This window comes from Narcine bancroftii, chromosome 6 (assembly GCF_036971445.1).
Source record: "Narcine bancroftii isolate sNarBan1 chromosome 6, sNarBan1.hap1, whole genome shotgun sequence".
NCBI classification, from domain to species: domain Eukaryota; kingdom Metazoa; phylum Chordata; class Chondrichthyes; order Torpediniformes; family Narcinidae; genus Narcine; species Narcine bancroftii.
In genome coordinates, this window is record NC_091474.1 from 79,811,611 (window position 1) to 79,824,217 (window position 12,607).

Here is a 12,607-nt window from a genome sequence, read left to right on the forward strand (position 1 = left end):
CACCCAGCTGCTGGAGATGAGGCATGTGCCCCCCTCCACCCAGCTGCTGGAGATGAGGCATGTGGCCCCCTCCACCCAGCTGCTGGAGATGAGGCATGTGCCCCCCTCCACCCAGCTGCTGGAGATGAGGCATGTGGCCCCCTCCACCCAGCTGCTGGAGATGAGGCATGTGCCCCCCTCCACCCAGCTGCTGGAGAAGAGGCATGTGCCCCCCTCCACCCAGCTGCTGGAGAAGAGGCATGTGCCCCCCTCCACCCAGCTGCTGGAGAAGAGGCATGTGCCCCCCTCCACCCAGCTGCTGGAGATGAGGCATGTGCCCCCCTCCACCCAGCTGCTGGAGATGAGGCATGTGCCCCCCTCCACCCAGCTGCTGGATATGAGGCATGTGCCCCCCTCCACCCAGCTGCTGGAGATGAGGCATGTGCCCTCCTCCCTCTTTTCCAGCTGCTGGAGATGAGGCACGTGCCCCCCTCCCCCCTCTTTTCCAGCTGCTGGAGATGAGGCATATGCCCCCCCTCCTCCCTCTTTTCCACCTGCTGGAGATGAGGCATATGCCCCCTCCTCCCTCTTTTCCAGTTGCTGGAGATGAGGCACGTGCCCCCCTCCTCCCTCTTTTCCAGCTGCTGGAGATGAGGCATATGCCCCCCTCCTCCCTCTTTTCCACCTGCTGGAGATGAGGCATATGCCCCCTCCTCCCTCTTTTCCACCTGCTGGAGATGAGGCATATGCCCCCTCCTCCCTCTTTTCCAGTTGCTGGAGATGAGGCATATGCCCCCTCCTCCCTCTTTTCCAGTTGCTGGAGATGAGGCACATGCCCCCCTCCTCCCTCTTTTCCAGCTGCTGGAGATGAGGCATATGCCTCCCTCCCCCCTCTTTTCCAGCTGCTGGAGATGAGGCATATGCCTCCCTCCCCCCTCTTTTCCAGCTGCTGGAGATGAGGCATATGCCTCCCTCCCCCCTCTTTTCCAGCTGCTGGTGATGAGGCATTTGCCCCCCTCCCTCCCTCCCCCTTCATTTCCAGCTGCTGGTGATGAGGCATATGCCTCCCTCCCCCCTCTTTTCCAGCTGCTGGAGATGAGGCATATGCCCCCCTCCTCCCTCTTTTCCACCTGCTGGAGATGAGGCATATGCCCCCTCCTCCCTCTTTTCCAGTTGCTGGAGATAAGGCACGTGCCCCCCTCCTCCCTCTTTTCCAGCTGCTGGAGATGAGGCATATGCCTCCCTCCCCCCTCTTTTCCAGCTGCTGGAGATGAGGCATTTGCCCCCCTCCCTCCCCCTTCATTTCCAGCTGCTGGAGATGAAGCATTTGCCTCCCTTCCTCCCTCCTTTCCAGCTGCTGGAGATGAGGCATGTGCCCCCCTCCCTCCTCCTTCATTTCCAGCTCCTGGAGATGAGGCATGTGCCCCCTCCCCTTTCTCCTTCCCCCCTCTTCTCCCCTCTCTCCTTCCTCCTTGCCCCACAACAAACTCCGCGTCCGCCCAGCCTCGCCCTGGATTAGTACCGTTGCGCATACCTGAACCGAACCGTTCTCCAGACGGGGGCGGGACTATTATGCACCCTCCAGGTTATCTAAATTTCCTTGTGATTTATCCACAAAATTATTCGCAAGATTGGGGTGGGGGGGAATATAACAATGATATTAAATGTATGCATTTATCCTCCCCGAATTTACTGGTGCAAATATTTCTTCTAATTTTTTTTTAAAGTCACCATTCAAAGATAACCATGTGGGCAGTTCTGTGACCAGTCAGCTGACACCAAATTGATTTCAACCCCCGGGGGGAAAAAACCTCGTCGTCTGCAAATATAACTAACGAAAATAGAGGGGGGAAAAAATGAATGAAGCAGTGAACCCAAGTGACAGTGTCCTGTGTCCAAGAAAGGGAGGTGTTGAAAAACTTTCCACTTACTTGTGTTGCATCAACAACGACCCCGACAACGTTGCTCGCCATCACTGACCTATTCTATTGAGAGTCAAGGGCCGCGAATGCCGTGGTTTGTTTTATTTCCCAGCTGTTTGCTGGAGCTTGGTGTGTGCTATCAGGGGTGTTTGGAAGTCCCGCTCCGCCCGCATCCAGGCGCTGAAGACTACACTTCCGCACTCCTGTCAGCTGATTCCGAGCCGGAAGGTCAGCGCGCGCACACGCCGAGGAGGACTTCCAAAAGCATTGCAGGCAGTTGTGTTGCAGCAGAGTTCCCCCTTTTTCACCCCCCCCCCCCCCCCCAATCCTTGGCGTTGCACTTTTTTTTCTTCTCACTCTCCCTCGCAACCCTTAAATGCCACCGCTGGATGCTGACTCCAGAGACGGGGCAGTGCTGGAGAAACTCAGCAGGTCGTGCAACAGCCACAGAGAGGTTTCGGGGCTGAGCACCCTTCCCCTCCACCGGCAGGCAACCGAGGGATGTTGGATTCCACGACCGGATCGAATGCTTTTGTACCTCGCCTGCAGAAAAGTCGTGCAGGCAGCAAGAGCCATTAGTCCCCCCCCCCCCCCCCTGCAGGGGAGAAATCAGAAAAAACTTCCCTTCCCGCCCCGTCAGTGCAGCGCATGCGGATGGCGAGCACTGCAGAACGCTGACCCAATCTCAGCTCCCACTAAACTACTCATGTAAGCCTGCCACGCATAAGATTCACATAAGTAAGTTTGATGCATGGAGTCTACCTTTCATTGATCCGTTCATACGCGACCTCGTAATTACTTTTTAAAAAAAAAAAGAAATTAATAAGATTCCTTCTATGCTGAGCTATTCGGAGATACAGCAACGACAGTGATGTCTTTGTCACTGAAGGAATATGTGCATTTCAGAGTAGAATCGACCTTAAAATTGTTTGCGTTCGACTGTTAATAATCAGGTATGTATTTTGATATTTATCCGCGTGTCTGTATCGTGTCAGCGAGCTCGCTAAAGGTGCTGTGGTGTTTTTGGAGCAAAGCAGTTCATTTGCTACAACGACGAGTTGTTTCGGAAACTCTGTGGATTTTCTCCTCCTCCTCCCCCCCACCCCCAAAAAAAACAACCTCCTCCTGCAATTAGACGGCATCGAGGTAATAATCGCAGGGTTGATAGGTCCACATTTGTGTCGTGTTTGGTTAAATGTTTCTGCTGTAAAGCAAAGTAACTTCGCAGATTTTTTTTAAAAAAATGTTGATTGCAAATCTGCAATTTTCTTTTTAAAAATCCCGTTCGACCAACATCAGATACCCTGATGTTAATGTTTTCAGCATTAATTATATTTGCATGCGATGAGTGATTCATAAAAATGTCAGACTATAAAATATAGGCACGTACTTCAAACTTTCTATTTAAAAATCATGAATTATAGCCACGAAAAATGTGTTCCCATTTAGGGTAATACGAAGTATTTGCTGTCTTGTACTGAGACCCATCTGTCATCTAGACAATAAAGAAAGCCGCTGTTACTTTCTCCCTGACGTTGAAAATTTATGGGCGCCCTGCACTGCCCTAATAACTCAAGCATTGTGTCAACGTTTGACAGGCTTGCAGAAAAACAGCAACCCTGTTATCAATCAAACAACCCTTTGCATATTTTTAGCTGTGCTCTGATCTTCAAGACACGTTTATGTATGAATTATATCATTATGAATCATTCTACAGATTTACTGTAAGGCGGAACGTGATCTACCTCGTCTTTCAAATCAACAAAAGAAGGAGATTTTTTACAGTTTTCGCCATTTTACAGTGTTTGACACTTGTGGAGCTATAGACCGGAATAAATATCTTTTTATATCTATAACAAATCTAATTCGCTTGTAGCCCTGTAAAATACTCGCATTCCCCCATTTTGAAGTCGAATTCTCTTTTCCATCTCGTTTTGTAAATAAAACTAATCAATCCATAAGCCCCCTTTCCGACAAATATATCAGTCGAATTGGCCGTGATCTTCGAATCGGTGTCTTCTCCTCAATAATCATCTGAAGTTGGGGGAAGGGACTGAGATTAGAAGTTCGGAATTGGTTCGGATATTTTCTTTAATATCAGAAAATAAATATCAGATGGACGAACGTAATCGCTGAATATAACTATATTCTAAAAGTCAACGCGTAATTCTGAATGACTTCGTCTTTATCAAAAAACTATTCTTCCAAGTGGCGAGCGCCCTGTTCAACGTTCGCCGCAATTTCGTGGGATCCGGTCGAATTTCAGTGCATTTTTTTTTTAACTGAATAAGTCCTCAGACAATAATTTTTCCAAATATGTTTCTAAAATGACAATGCCCCAACTCTTTGGTTTTAATGGAACATTGAGATTTAAACACGGTTGTGGAGCTTACTTCTCCGATGTCCGATCACCTGGTGGGAGAGAAAAGTTCTGTGCAAGAAACGAAATAATATCTCACGGGGACAGGAGTTTTTCATTATGGTAAATACAAACATTGCCACCATTGGGACATGACGCTAGAAATACAAGACTCCAATGGTCCCCTGACAATTTTTCCTGTTGGCCGAAGTAAGGAAAGAGATATCGGTGTTTTTTTTCTCCCCCTTCTCTGAACACACTGGAATTAAATTGCATGTGGGGAAAAAAAACCATTATTACCTGAAAGTTTAAAACTCTTCTCACCATCACTCCCACCCTTCATTCCAGCGGTAAAATCAGACTCAATGTTAACTACAATATCTTCACTTTCTAAAGTGCTTTTAATCTCGCCTCGGCGCATTAAAATAGACCTCTATTTTGCTGCTTGTTTTACCAACGAATAATTCAGCACAATGAACTATTTATGTGTTTCGTGGTGAATTCCCCCACTTTCCGAACACTTTATCTAATATAATTACGGGGAAGTGAACTCGAGCTTGGATTATCCCCGATCCACAGGCTTGGTGGTAAAGATGAGTCCATCTCTCTGGTAGAGGTGAAAACAATGTTCTTGGTGGCGCATCAACTCCACAATAATACGAACGAGAAACAAAGAGAATATCAGCCGTCCCGAATTATGAGGGATTGAGTTATGAAATCTTACTGCTCTCACAGTTTTCCTGGTGGTCTTGATGGAATAATATTGATGGAACAGAGTCGTGAGTGACGGGATACGTCAAGCTAGTTGGCTGCATTTGTTTGCGGCCCAGCGTTGCCGATTTTATTTAAGCTAGAGCGAAGCGTTTAACACCAACTCGCCTTTCCGCGGTTGATGTTTAAAGCGAGAGATCCGTCCTGTTGCTTGGAAAACCAATTTTCGTTCCAATCCGCTTTCGGTTGCAATCCATCCCTGGATTTACAAGATCTGACCTGACCTGTCAAGCGGATTATCATACAGAGAGATTAATAGGGTAGGCGGGTTGCAATAATAATCGTTTTGTTTGATGTGACAAGTTTGATAGGCGTTGATTTACTTACAAACTGATAGGCTTTTAATTGAGCGCCTCCATCCAAGTTGGATGAAAGGAAGCCGCGGCATTTTGTGTCTGAAAAGCTGTCCAATTGCCCGGGAGTCTGAATACTTATTAGGCGGGTACGTGAACGGTCAAATACTTCTCTTTCAATGTATTACTTTTTTCTCTCTCTCTCTTCGAAATGATAAATCTCTTACATTGTGTGCAAATCGAATGACGTCGAAGTGGGAAAAAGTGGAGTATCTTTATAATGGCTTAAGTTTCCAATTTAATTAGTTTTTGTGTCCTTCTCACCAAAATGTGTCGTGCAAAAAATTCGACCCTTTAAAGCACCATTTAAATATGTTGCTTTTGATCAAATAGTGTTGATCCGAGCTAGTCATTTTGGAGAGAGAAAAAAAAATAACTTCGGCACAGAGATGGTGTTCTTAAACAAAATTGAGACGGTTTTGTTGTCGACTGAATTTAAAAAAAAATATATAAAAGAGTTCGGTTGTTTTTATGGCTTTCTGACAGATTGATGGAAAAGTTCCACCGCAGCCTCTCTGCGAAGTACAAATGTGTTCTGTTTGGATGTCACTCGTTTGCCTCTTGCCCACATCGGGCCAGAGATCTGAAACTCCGAGCCACACAGCGTCTCCGCTCTCCCTTCGCTCTGAAGCGAGCACATCTCCAAAAAAAACTCTTCTCACAGTCGACTCCACCTAAAGCAATTAATCTTTTAGTTTTTTTCCCCCCTCTCTCACCGGGAGGCAGGACAAATACAACAAGAACAGATAGTCGTCTCTATGGTATAGTAAGGAAAACAGCTGTTCCAAGCAGTTAATGCAAATGAACACAAATGAAAGTACAGCGTTTCAATGTTTACTGCGCTTCATCCATCAACCTGACGAGTCATTAAAAAGGAAGAACTGTTCTGTGCGGATCGAATTCACTCCCACCACTGGGAAACGGTTCACTTCTCTCCCAGCACCATCACACACCTGGATAAATTTGCGCCTTCTTCGCGACGTTATTTTAATAAAATGCTTCACAAGAATCCTCTTTATCATGGGATTAAAGCGTCACTTGCACACGCTCAGATTTTTCAGTCTGATTCCCAAATACCTTGGTATATTTGAAACATAATCATTAAAAAAAATAAAATGGTTTATCACGGGAATAAATGCAAAAAGAGCAATTTAATTCGGGAACTCCATTAGACAAGTTTACTCGTTCTTTCAAGGTCTAACTGAAGCGCCAGCATTTGCTAAAAATCGGATGGCCTCATTTTTCGGGGTTTTTTTGAGACTGGTTGAGGGTTTAGTTTAATGTTGTTATTGGGAAGACAATTTGCGTTTAAGTTCGATCCGGAGAGATTAATCCATCTCAGACATTGCTAACGACCCCTCAGCACTTGCCGTGTTCTTCACTTGTCAAACGTGGTTTTTTTTATCTTCAAGTGACCTTTTGTTAATGTTGTAGATTGTGTGGGCCACCATGTCGAGGCCGGAAACAAAAGCAAAGATTGATTAGCACATACATTTGCTAGTGGAAAAAAAAACATCAAACAGAAGTCAAAATCTTAAACAGCCACGTATCGCCCTTTAAAATTAATAGCTCTTATGTGTGTTTTAAAAAAAAAAGTTTTGAGCTTCGGAAGTCCTCTGGAATAGGTTTTGCTTTCTTTGGAGGGGAAAGCGGTGATGTGCAGCAGATTTTGTGGGGAGAAAGCATCAGCGTCGTTGTGCCTGTATGATGAACCTTTTTATTGCAGTGACTTTGAACAGAGCGATCATTTGTTCGAGCTGTCAGGTTGAACATGTCAAGACTTTCAACATGTCAATCTCAATCTTTCTCAAACACCCTTACGTGTGACCATCTGATTGACTGATCGCTGATACGATCTCAATAATGCCTTTCTGTTTGTTGTCTGTCGCAACGACCCGAGGGGAGATTTCTCAATTGAAGATGTTAAAATGTGTTCTTTTTCGCCCCTTCCACGAGCAGGAAACATTCCGCGGGAAAGTAAGCTATTAACGAGAAGAAGTGAAGGTGTATAATTCGTTCAAGCGAATTGAAGTGCGGTCTACTGCGTCCGCCTTTTGTTCGCATACAAATTGAGTTTACTCTGAGAACGATTTATTTCCCTAAATTGAATGCCTCGTTTCAAAAGCCGTTCTTTTTCAAGTCACACCAGGCTTGTAATAAGCAACAAAAGCTGACATAAATCAGCCCAGATTGACAGGACTGACAAATAACTGATTGATTGCGGTGGGGGAAATTGACAGTTGGATGGGTGGGGGTGTTGATTTGAAAGCATGTGACATTGAGCTCCCTCTCCGGATTGGCCTGAGACCGTCACATGCTGGAGTCTAAAATGTTGCCTTCACACAATAAGCAACATACACACACACACAGACGCACACACAAAAAGTTAACATCACATCCCCGTGACCCTCCAATCACCTCGGGGTTCGGCGCTCATTGTGTGATTTGATTGGAAGGCGGCAAAGGCTTTAATCTAAAGTAATTCGATGTTTGAAGTGTTGACGGCCAGATTGTGGTGTTGCATGTTGTGTTGTGTGTGTGTGTGTGTCGAGCTGAGCGGCCGCGCTGCCTCTCTGATGAGCGCCGTGCAGGATTTGGCCAGGGTCTCCCGTTCCGTGAGTGAAAGCGAGCCCTGCGTCGTCGAACCGCACAGTCCCTCTCGGAGTGTTGGTTCAGTTAGGTCATGATTACATCGCCTTCCGTCTCTACCCACAGAATTACAGCGACCGAAATCAGCAATAATAGCAGCCGGGGAAACAGTAGTAGCAAACCTTTCTACCACTCGGTTCCTCCCTCTGACCCTTTGAGACAAGCTAATCGTCTTCCCATCAAGGTTTTGAAAATGCTTACGGCTCGCACCGGACACATTTTGCATCCCGAATACTTACAGCCTTTACCGTCAACGCCCGTAAGTCCCATCGAGGTACGTTTGTTCTTCATTTGCAATTTTTGGCGGTTCGCTGTTTTATAACCTATCTCTATTACTGGCGTGGAAACGGCAGAGTTAATAGATTCCCACGTACAAATACCTTCTCAGTAGCCGTTCCTTTTGTGAAAGTCAGGCGGTATTCGATTTGGAACATCTGATGGGGTGGGAGGGGGGGGGGGAGAGAAATGTCCAAGTTACTATTCTCGTAGTTGATTCTGAAAGATGGGTGTGCGCAGGATTTGCATTGTTAAGAAATTCTATCGCGATGTAGCGATTAAATGATCAATTCTTTGTGACTGGAAGACGGGGGAGGAGGGTGGGGGGGGGGGGTATAGGATATGTTTGCGGCAGCCGGAAACATTGTTTCATTTTTATTTTAATTTAATTTTCTTGTAGCTTGATGCGAAAAAGAGTCCCCTGGCCCTTCTGGCTCAAACATGCTCTCAGATCGGAAAGCCGGACCCGCCGCCGTCCTCCAAACTCACGTCTGTGACTTCGAACGGGACGGGCGACAAAGACTCGGGAAAATCTGCCCCGTTGAAACTTAGTGACATTGGCGTGGAAGACAAGTCGAGCTTTAAACCCTACTCGAAGCACGCGGAGAAGAAGGACTCCAGCTCCTCGGGCACCTCCAGCGTGGCTGGGGAGAAGTCTGGTTTCCGAGTGCCTAGCGCCACCTGCCAACCCTTCACGCCAAGGACAGGCAGTCCGAATTCCAGCGCTTCTTCGCCGCTGCCCTCCGACAGTAAAGGCAGCGACGGCCAGGAAAAGAAGGACCTCGACTCGGCGAAAAACAGCTCGGCAGAAAACTCCACGACCACCAGCGTGAGCCACAACCGGATTAGCGTCAGTTGCGCTGGGATAAACGTGGAGGTGAATCAGCACCAGGAAACCTCGGTGTCCAAGCCCATCATTTCCGAGACCTCGGCTCTGGGTTCTGGACTTGTGGCCCCCGTTTCGCCCTACAAGCCCGGACAGACTGTCTTCCCCTTGCCCCCGGCGAGCATGGCCTATCCCGGGACTCTGGGCGCCTACGCGGGCTACCCGCATCAGTTTGTACCGCACGGGGTCGGCTTGGATCACGCCAAGTCCAGCCTGGTCGGAGCCGCTCAGCTGGCCAGTTCTCTGGGCTGTGGCCTCTCCAGCAAACCCACCGGCTCCAGCCCATTAGCCGGCGCCTCTCCGCCATCCATGATGACTGCCAGTCTTTGCAGAGATCCCTACTGTCTCAGTTATCACTGCGCTGCTCACCTTGCCGGCGCAGCCAGCAACTCTTGCACCCACGACCCTACCGGTCTGAAGTCTGGATACCCCCTGGTTTATCCCTCTCACCCTCTGCACGCCGTTCACACGTCGATGTCCAGCAATGCTGGGACTCCCACTCTGACTGGACACCATTTGTACCCTTATGGTTTCATGCTACCCAACGATCCCCAACCTCACATCTGCAATTGGGTCTCGGCCAATGGACCATGCGACAAGCGGTTTTGCACCTCAGAGGAACTGCTCAATCACTTGCGGACGCACACTGCTTTCTCTGGGACTGACAAACTCATGGCAGGCTACCCCACTTCTTCGCTGGGCAGTGCGGCGGCGGCGGCGGCGGCCGTGGCGTGCCACATGCACCTCCCGCCGACAGGGGCGCCCGGGAGCCCAGGAGGTCTCACACTCAGGAGCCCCCACGCTATCGGACTCAGCAGCAGGTACCACCCGTACACCAAGAGCCCTCTGCCGACCCATGGAGCCCCAGGGCCGGTCACCACTCTCCCAGTGCCGGCCACAGGACACTATTACTCACCCTATGCACTCTACGGCCAGAGATTAACCACAGCCTCAGCCTTGGGCTATCAATGAACAACAGACATGCAAACGCTGCAGTATGCATTGCAGAGATGGCTAAAGTGGGTCCCATTTCAAAACAGTCAGGAAAAAAATATTTTTCCCTTTCAAAACCAAAATGTTGTCCTGGTTATCTTATGTTGAACTAATACAATCCGATTTTTACTCCTTTCATCTCAAAGGTGAACCGGTCGAGATTTCACCCCCATCGAATTGTTTTGAACATTAAGATATGTAAATAGTTTTCTTGAAAGTTTTGAAATACAATCCAGATAGTCCCACACAAAGCAGATTGCAGTTTAAATGGTCATTTCATGGTGTTCATCAATGGACGGGTTCCGTGAACGCTGTATTTATTTATGTTAGCTTCAAGCTGGGAAAACATAACAAAGTGCATTACTTAAACAAAAAAAAAACTGATAGGTAACGTGGAACACAATGTAGAAAAAAAAATAGGGGTTTTCCTAAGTTTCTTTTGAATTGCTGACTGTATTGTACGTTCTTATTTAATGTCTCTTGGAAAAAAAAAGAATTTACATGCATGTTTGTTTACTAAATTCCAACTTGTCATTATAATTTCAAATTACAATTATTTTTAAGGTGTACCATGGAAAGAGAATTGGTATTTTTTGTATGTATTCTGGAAATAAGAAGCAGTGCTATTCAAAAATATGACCGTCTTATTTTGTTATTAAATGAATACTTGATTACAAATTGTAACTTCGGTTCGCATTATATAGGTTTCCAGATATGGTTTCGTATTTAATTTTCCCCCATTTCTACGAATATGCAGGATTTAAGGTTCCCTTTCTGATCGAAAACATCATATCGTTCGAGGAGGCAAATATACCTTTCTAAGAATGATTCAAGATGATGTAAATATTTCCGTTTCATTTACTCAATTGTGTCAAATCAAAAGGCCTTTTTAAAAAATATATAATTGAAGGCATTTCAGTGAAATTGCGAACATATCGCATGCATAACGACAGAAAAGGAAAACGACGGGCAGCTCGAAGTCAACTGATTGCACTTTAAACCATCAATGTAAAACTAACCCGCTATTTAAATTCGGTTTGTCCAAGGTGCATTAAACAATTTACAATGTCACCGCATACAATCCATAATCCAACGTCGCCATTGAAACAGTGTGCCAGATGGTTGGTTGGAAGCGGTCATCCGACGACGTACCTCTTTCTGCAAGAGCTTTCAATTTTTTTTTCGGTGGAGTTGCAAACCTTCTCTTTCCCGCTCGTCACTTGACACCACGGGATCTGATTCCTGCTTTCAGAAATCTGGCTCCAAAGGACTACAAGAAGATCCATTTTATTTTCAAAATTGGAGTATCATTAAAAACACAAATAAATTTGGAAAAAGGGTAGAAATCTAGCCCTAAAGGACAGATTTCTTTTCTCCTCGTTCCACTGATTTCAATGTGAGAAACGCACATTTTAGCACGTGAAAAAAAAACTGCTTTCACCAGTTGACTAACGTGAGCCAAAGTTACATTTATAACGAGTCTACATTAAAAAAATCCTAAATATTAAACAAATGACAATCAGGGGTTTATTATAAGATAGTTTTTTTCTTAAAATGTATTTTAAATCAATCAGGTTCAAAGAAATATATTCACAATTGAAGTATATATTCTTACAAATTAACAAAGACTCAAAAGCTCAGTAATAAATCATTCTGCAACAAAAATCCTCCGATTGGTGTTCAAGTATTTTTGAGCCAAGTATGAGAGCTACTTATTTTAAAAAAAAATCCTTCCAAATAATCATATTACATATAAATAACTGCGCCTTATACCTGTGGTATTGGGCGCGTATCCAAATAACCTATTCAGGAAACTGAACTGAATCAAAGGGATATTGTGACGAAGGCACCGCGTCTCTGTTGTACATTAATCGATACAAAACTTATTTTACATAACTTTTTTAAGTGCTGTTACTTATTTACCAACGGCGAAGAAGGCAGGTGGTTGCAAATCGCAGGAACCCCGACACCTAAATAGTAGCTTTGATCTTTTTTTTAAGTGATGGGTTGACATTTTGTGGGACTGTTATTGTTCAGTAGCTCGCCATTCTTGCCCTTTTTTCCCCTCTCTCTCTCTCTTCCGCCCGCGGGTGTGTCCCTCAGTAAAATAAAATAAACGGGGACGACAATTGCGTTTTATGAATGCCTGGCACGGTGTAATCGCTGAGTAAAGAGCAACAAAACTTGTATTGTTTAATCAAGCAAACCAGGAGACTTTTGGAGAAAAAGTTTGTCTCTTTGAAGCCTTAGATTGCATAAAGTTACATGATATGAAGGTCTTTGGCCAGAAACAATCGCTTGTTATTTTACTTCAAATCTATTATTAATTCTGTTTGACATTCCCTTTATTATTCAGATTGTTATTGGTATGGGTGACCGCCGCGGGATATTTATCATTTGAGGGAAACTTTCAAATGGC

General features: G+C 45.7%; 2 protein-coding genes across 9 annotated transcripts in view; one reads left to right on the forward strand and one right to left on the reverse strand.

Annotated features, from left to right (window-relative positions):
• The window catches only part of lrmda (leucine rich melanocyte differentiation associated), an 860,999-nt gene extending 858,808 nt beyond the window's left edge, over positions 1 to 2,191 (reverse strand). For 2 of the 5 annotated variants that reach the window (XM_069885471.1, XM_069885473.1), the window contains exon 1: positions 1,911 to 2,189. In XM_069885471.1, coding sequence (XP_069741572.1) covers positions 1,911 to 1,952 — 42 coding nt within the window. In that variant the 5' untranslated portion in view covers positions 1,953 to 2,189. Of the gene's footprint in view, positions 1 to 1,910 lie in introns of all 5 variants that reach the window. The other 3 variants (XM_069885476.1, XM_069885474.1, XM_069885470.1) reach the window with 2 other exon arrangements.
• A 50-nt stretch (positions 2,192 to 2,241) lies between these two features.
• Positions 2,242 to 10,824, forward strand: znf503 (zinc finger protein 503). Of its 4 annotated transcripts, none has more exons than XM_069885467.1 (3): positions 2,242 to 2,639; positions 8,100 to 8,307; positions 8,710 to 10,824. In XM_069885467.1, the coding sequence occupies exons 2-3, from the start codon at positions 8,227 to 8,229 to the stop codon at positions 10,165 to 10,167; spliced, it is 1,539 nt and encodes a 512-aa protein (XP_069741568.1). In that variant the 5' UTR covers positions 2,242 to 2,639; positions 8,100 to 8,226; the 3' UTR covers positions 10,168 to 10,824. The 4 variants fall into 4 exon arrangements, with proteins under 4 accessions (XP_069741568.1, XP_069741567.1, XP_069741569.1 ...); XM_069885466.1 differs by lacking the exon at positions 2,242 to 2,639 and adding an exon at positions 5,366 to 5,473; XM_069885468.1 differs by lacking the exon at positions 2,242 to 2,639 and adding an exon at positions 7,732 to 7,862.
• Positions 10,825 to 12,607: the final 1,783 nt, after the last annotated feature.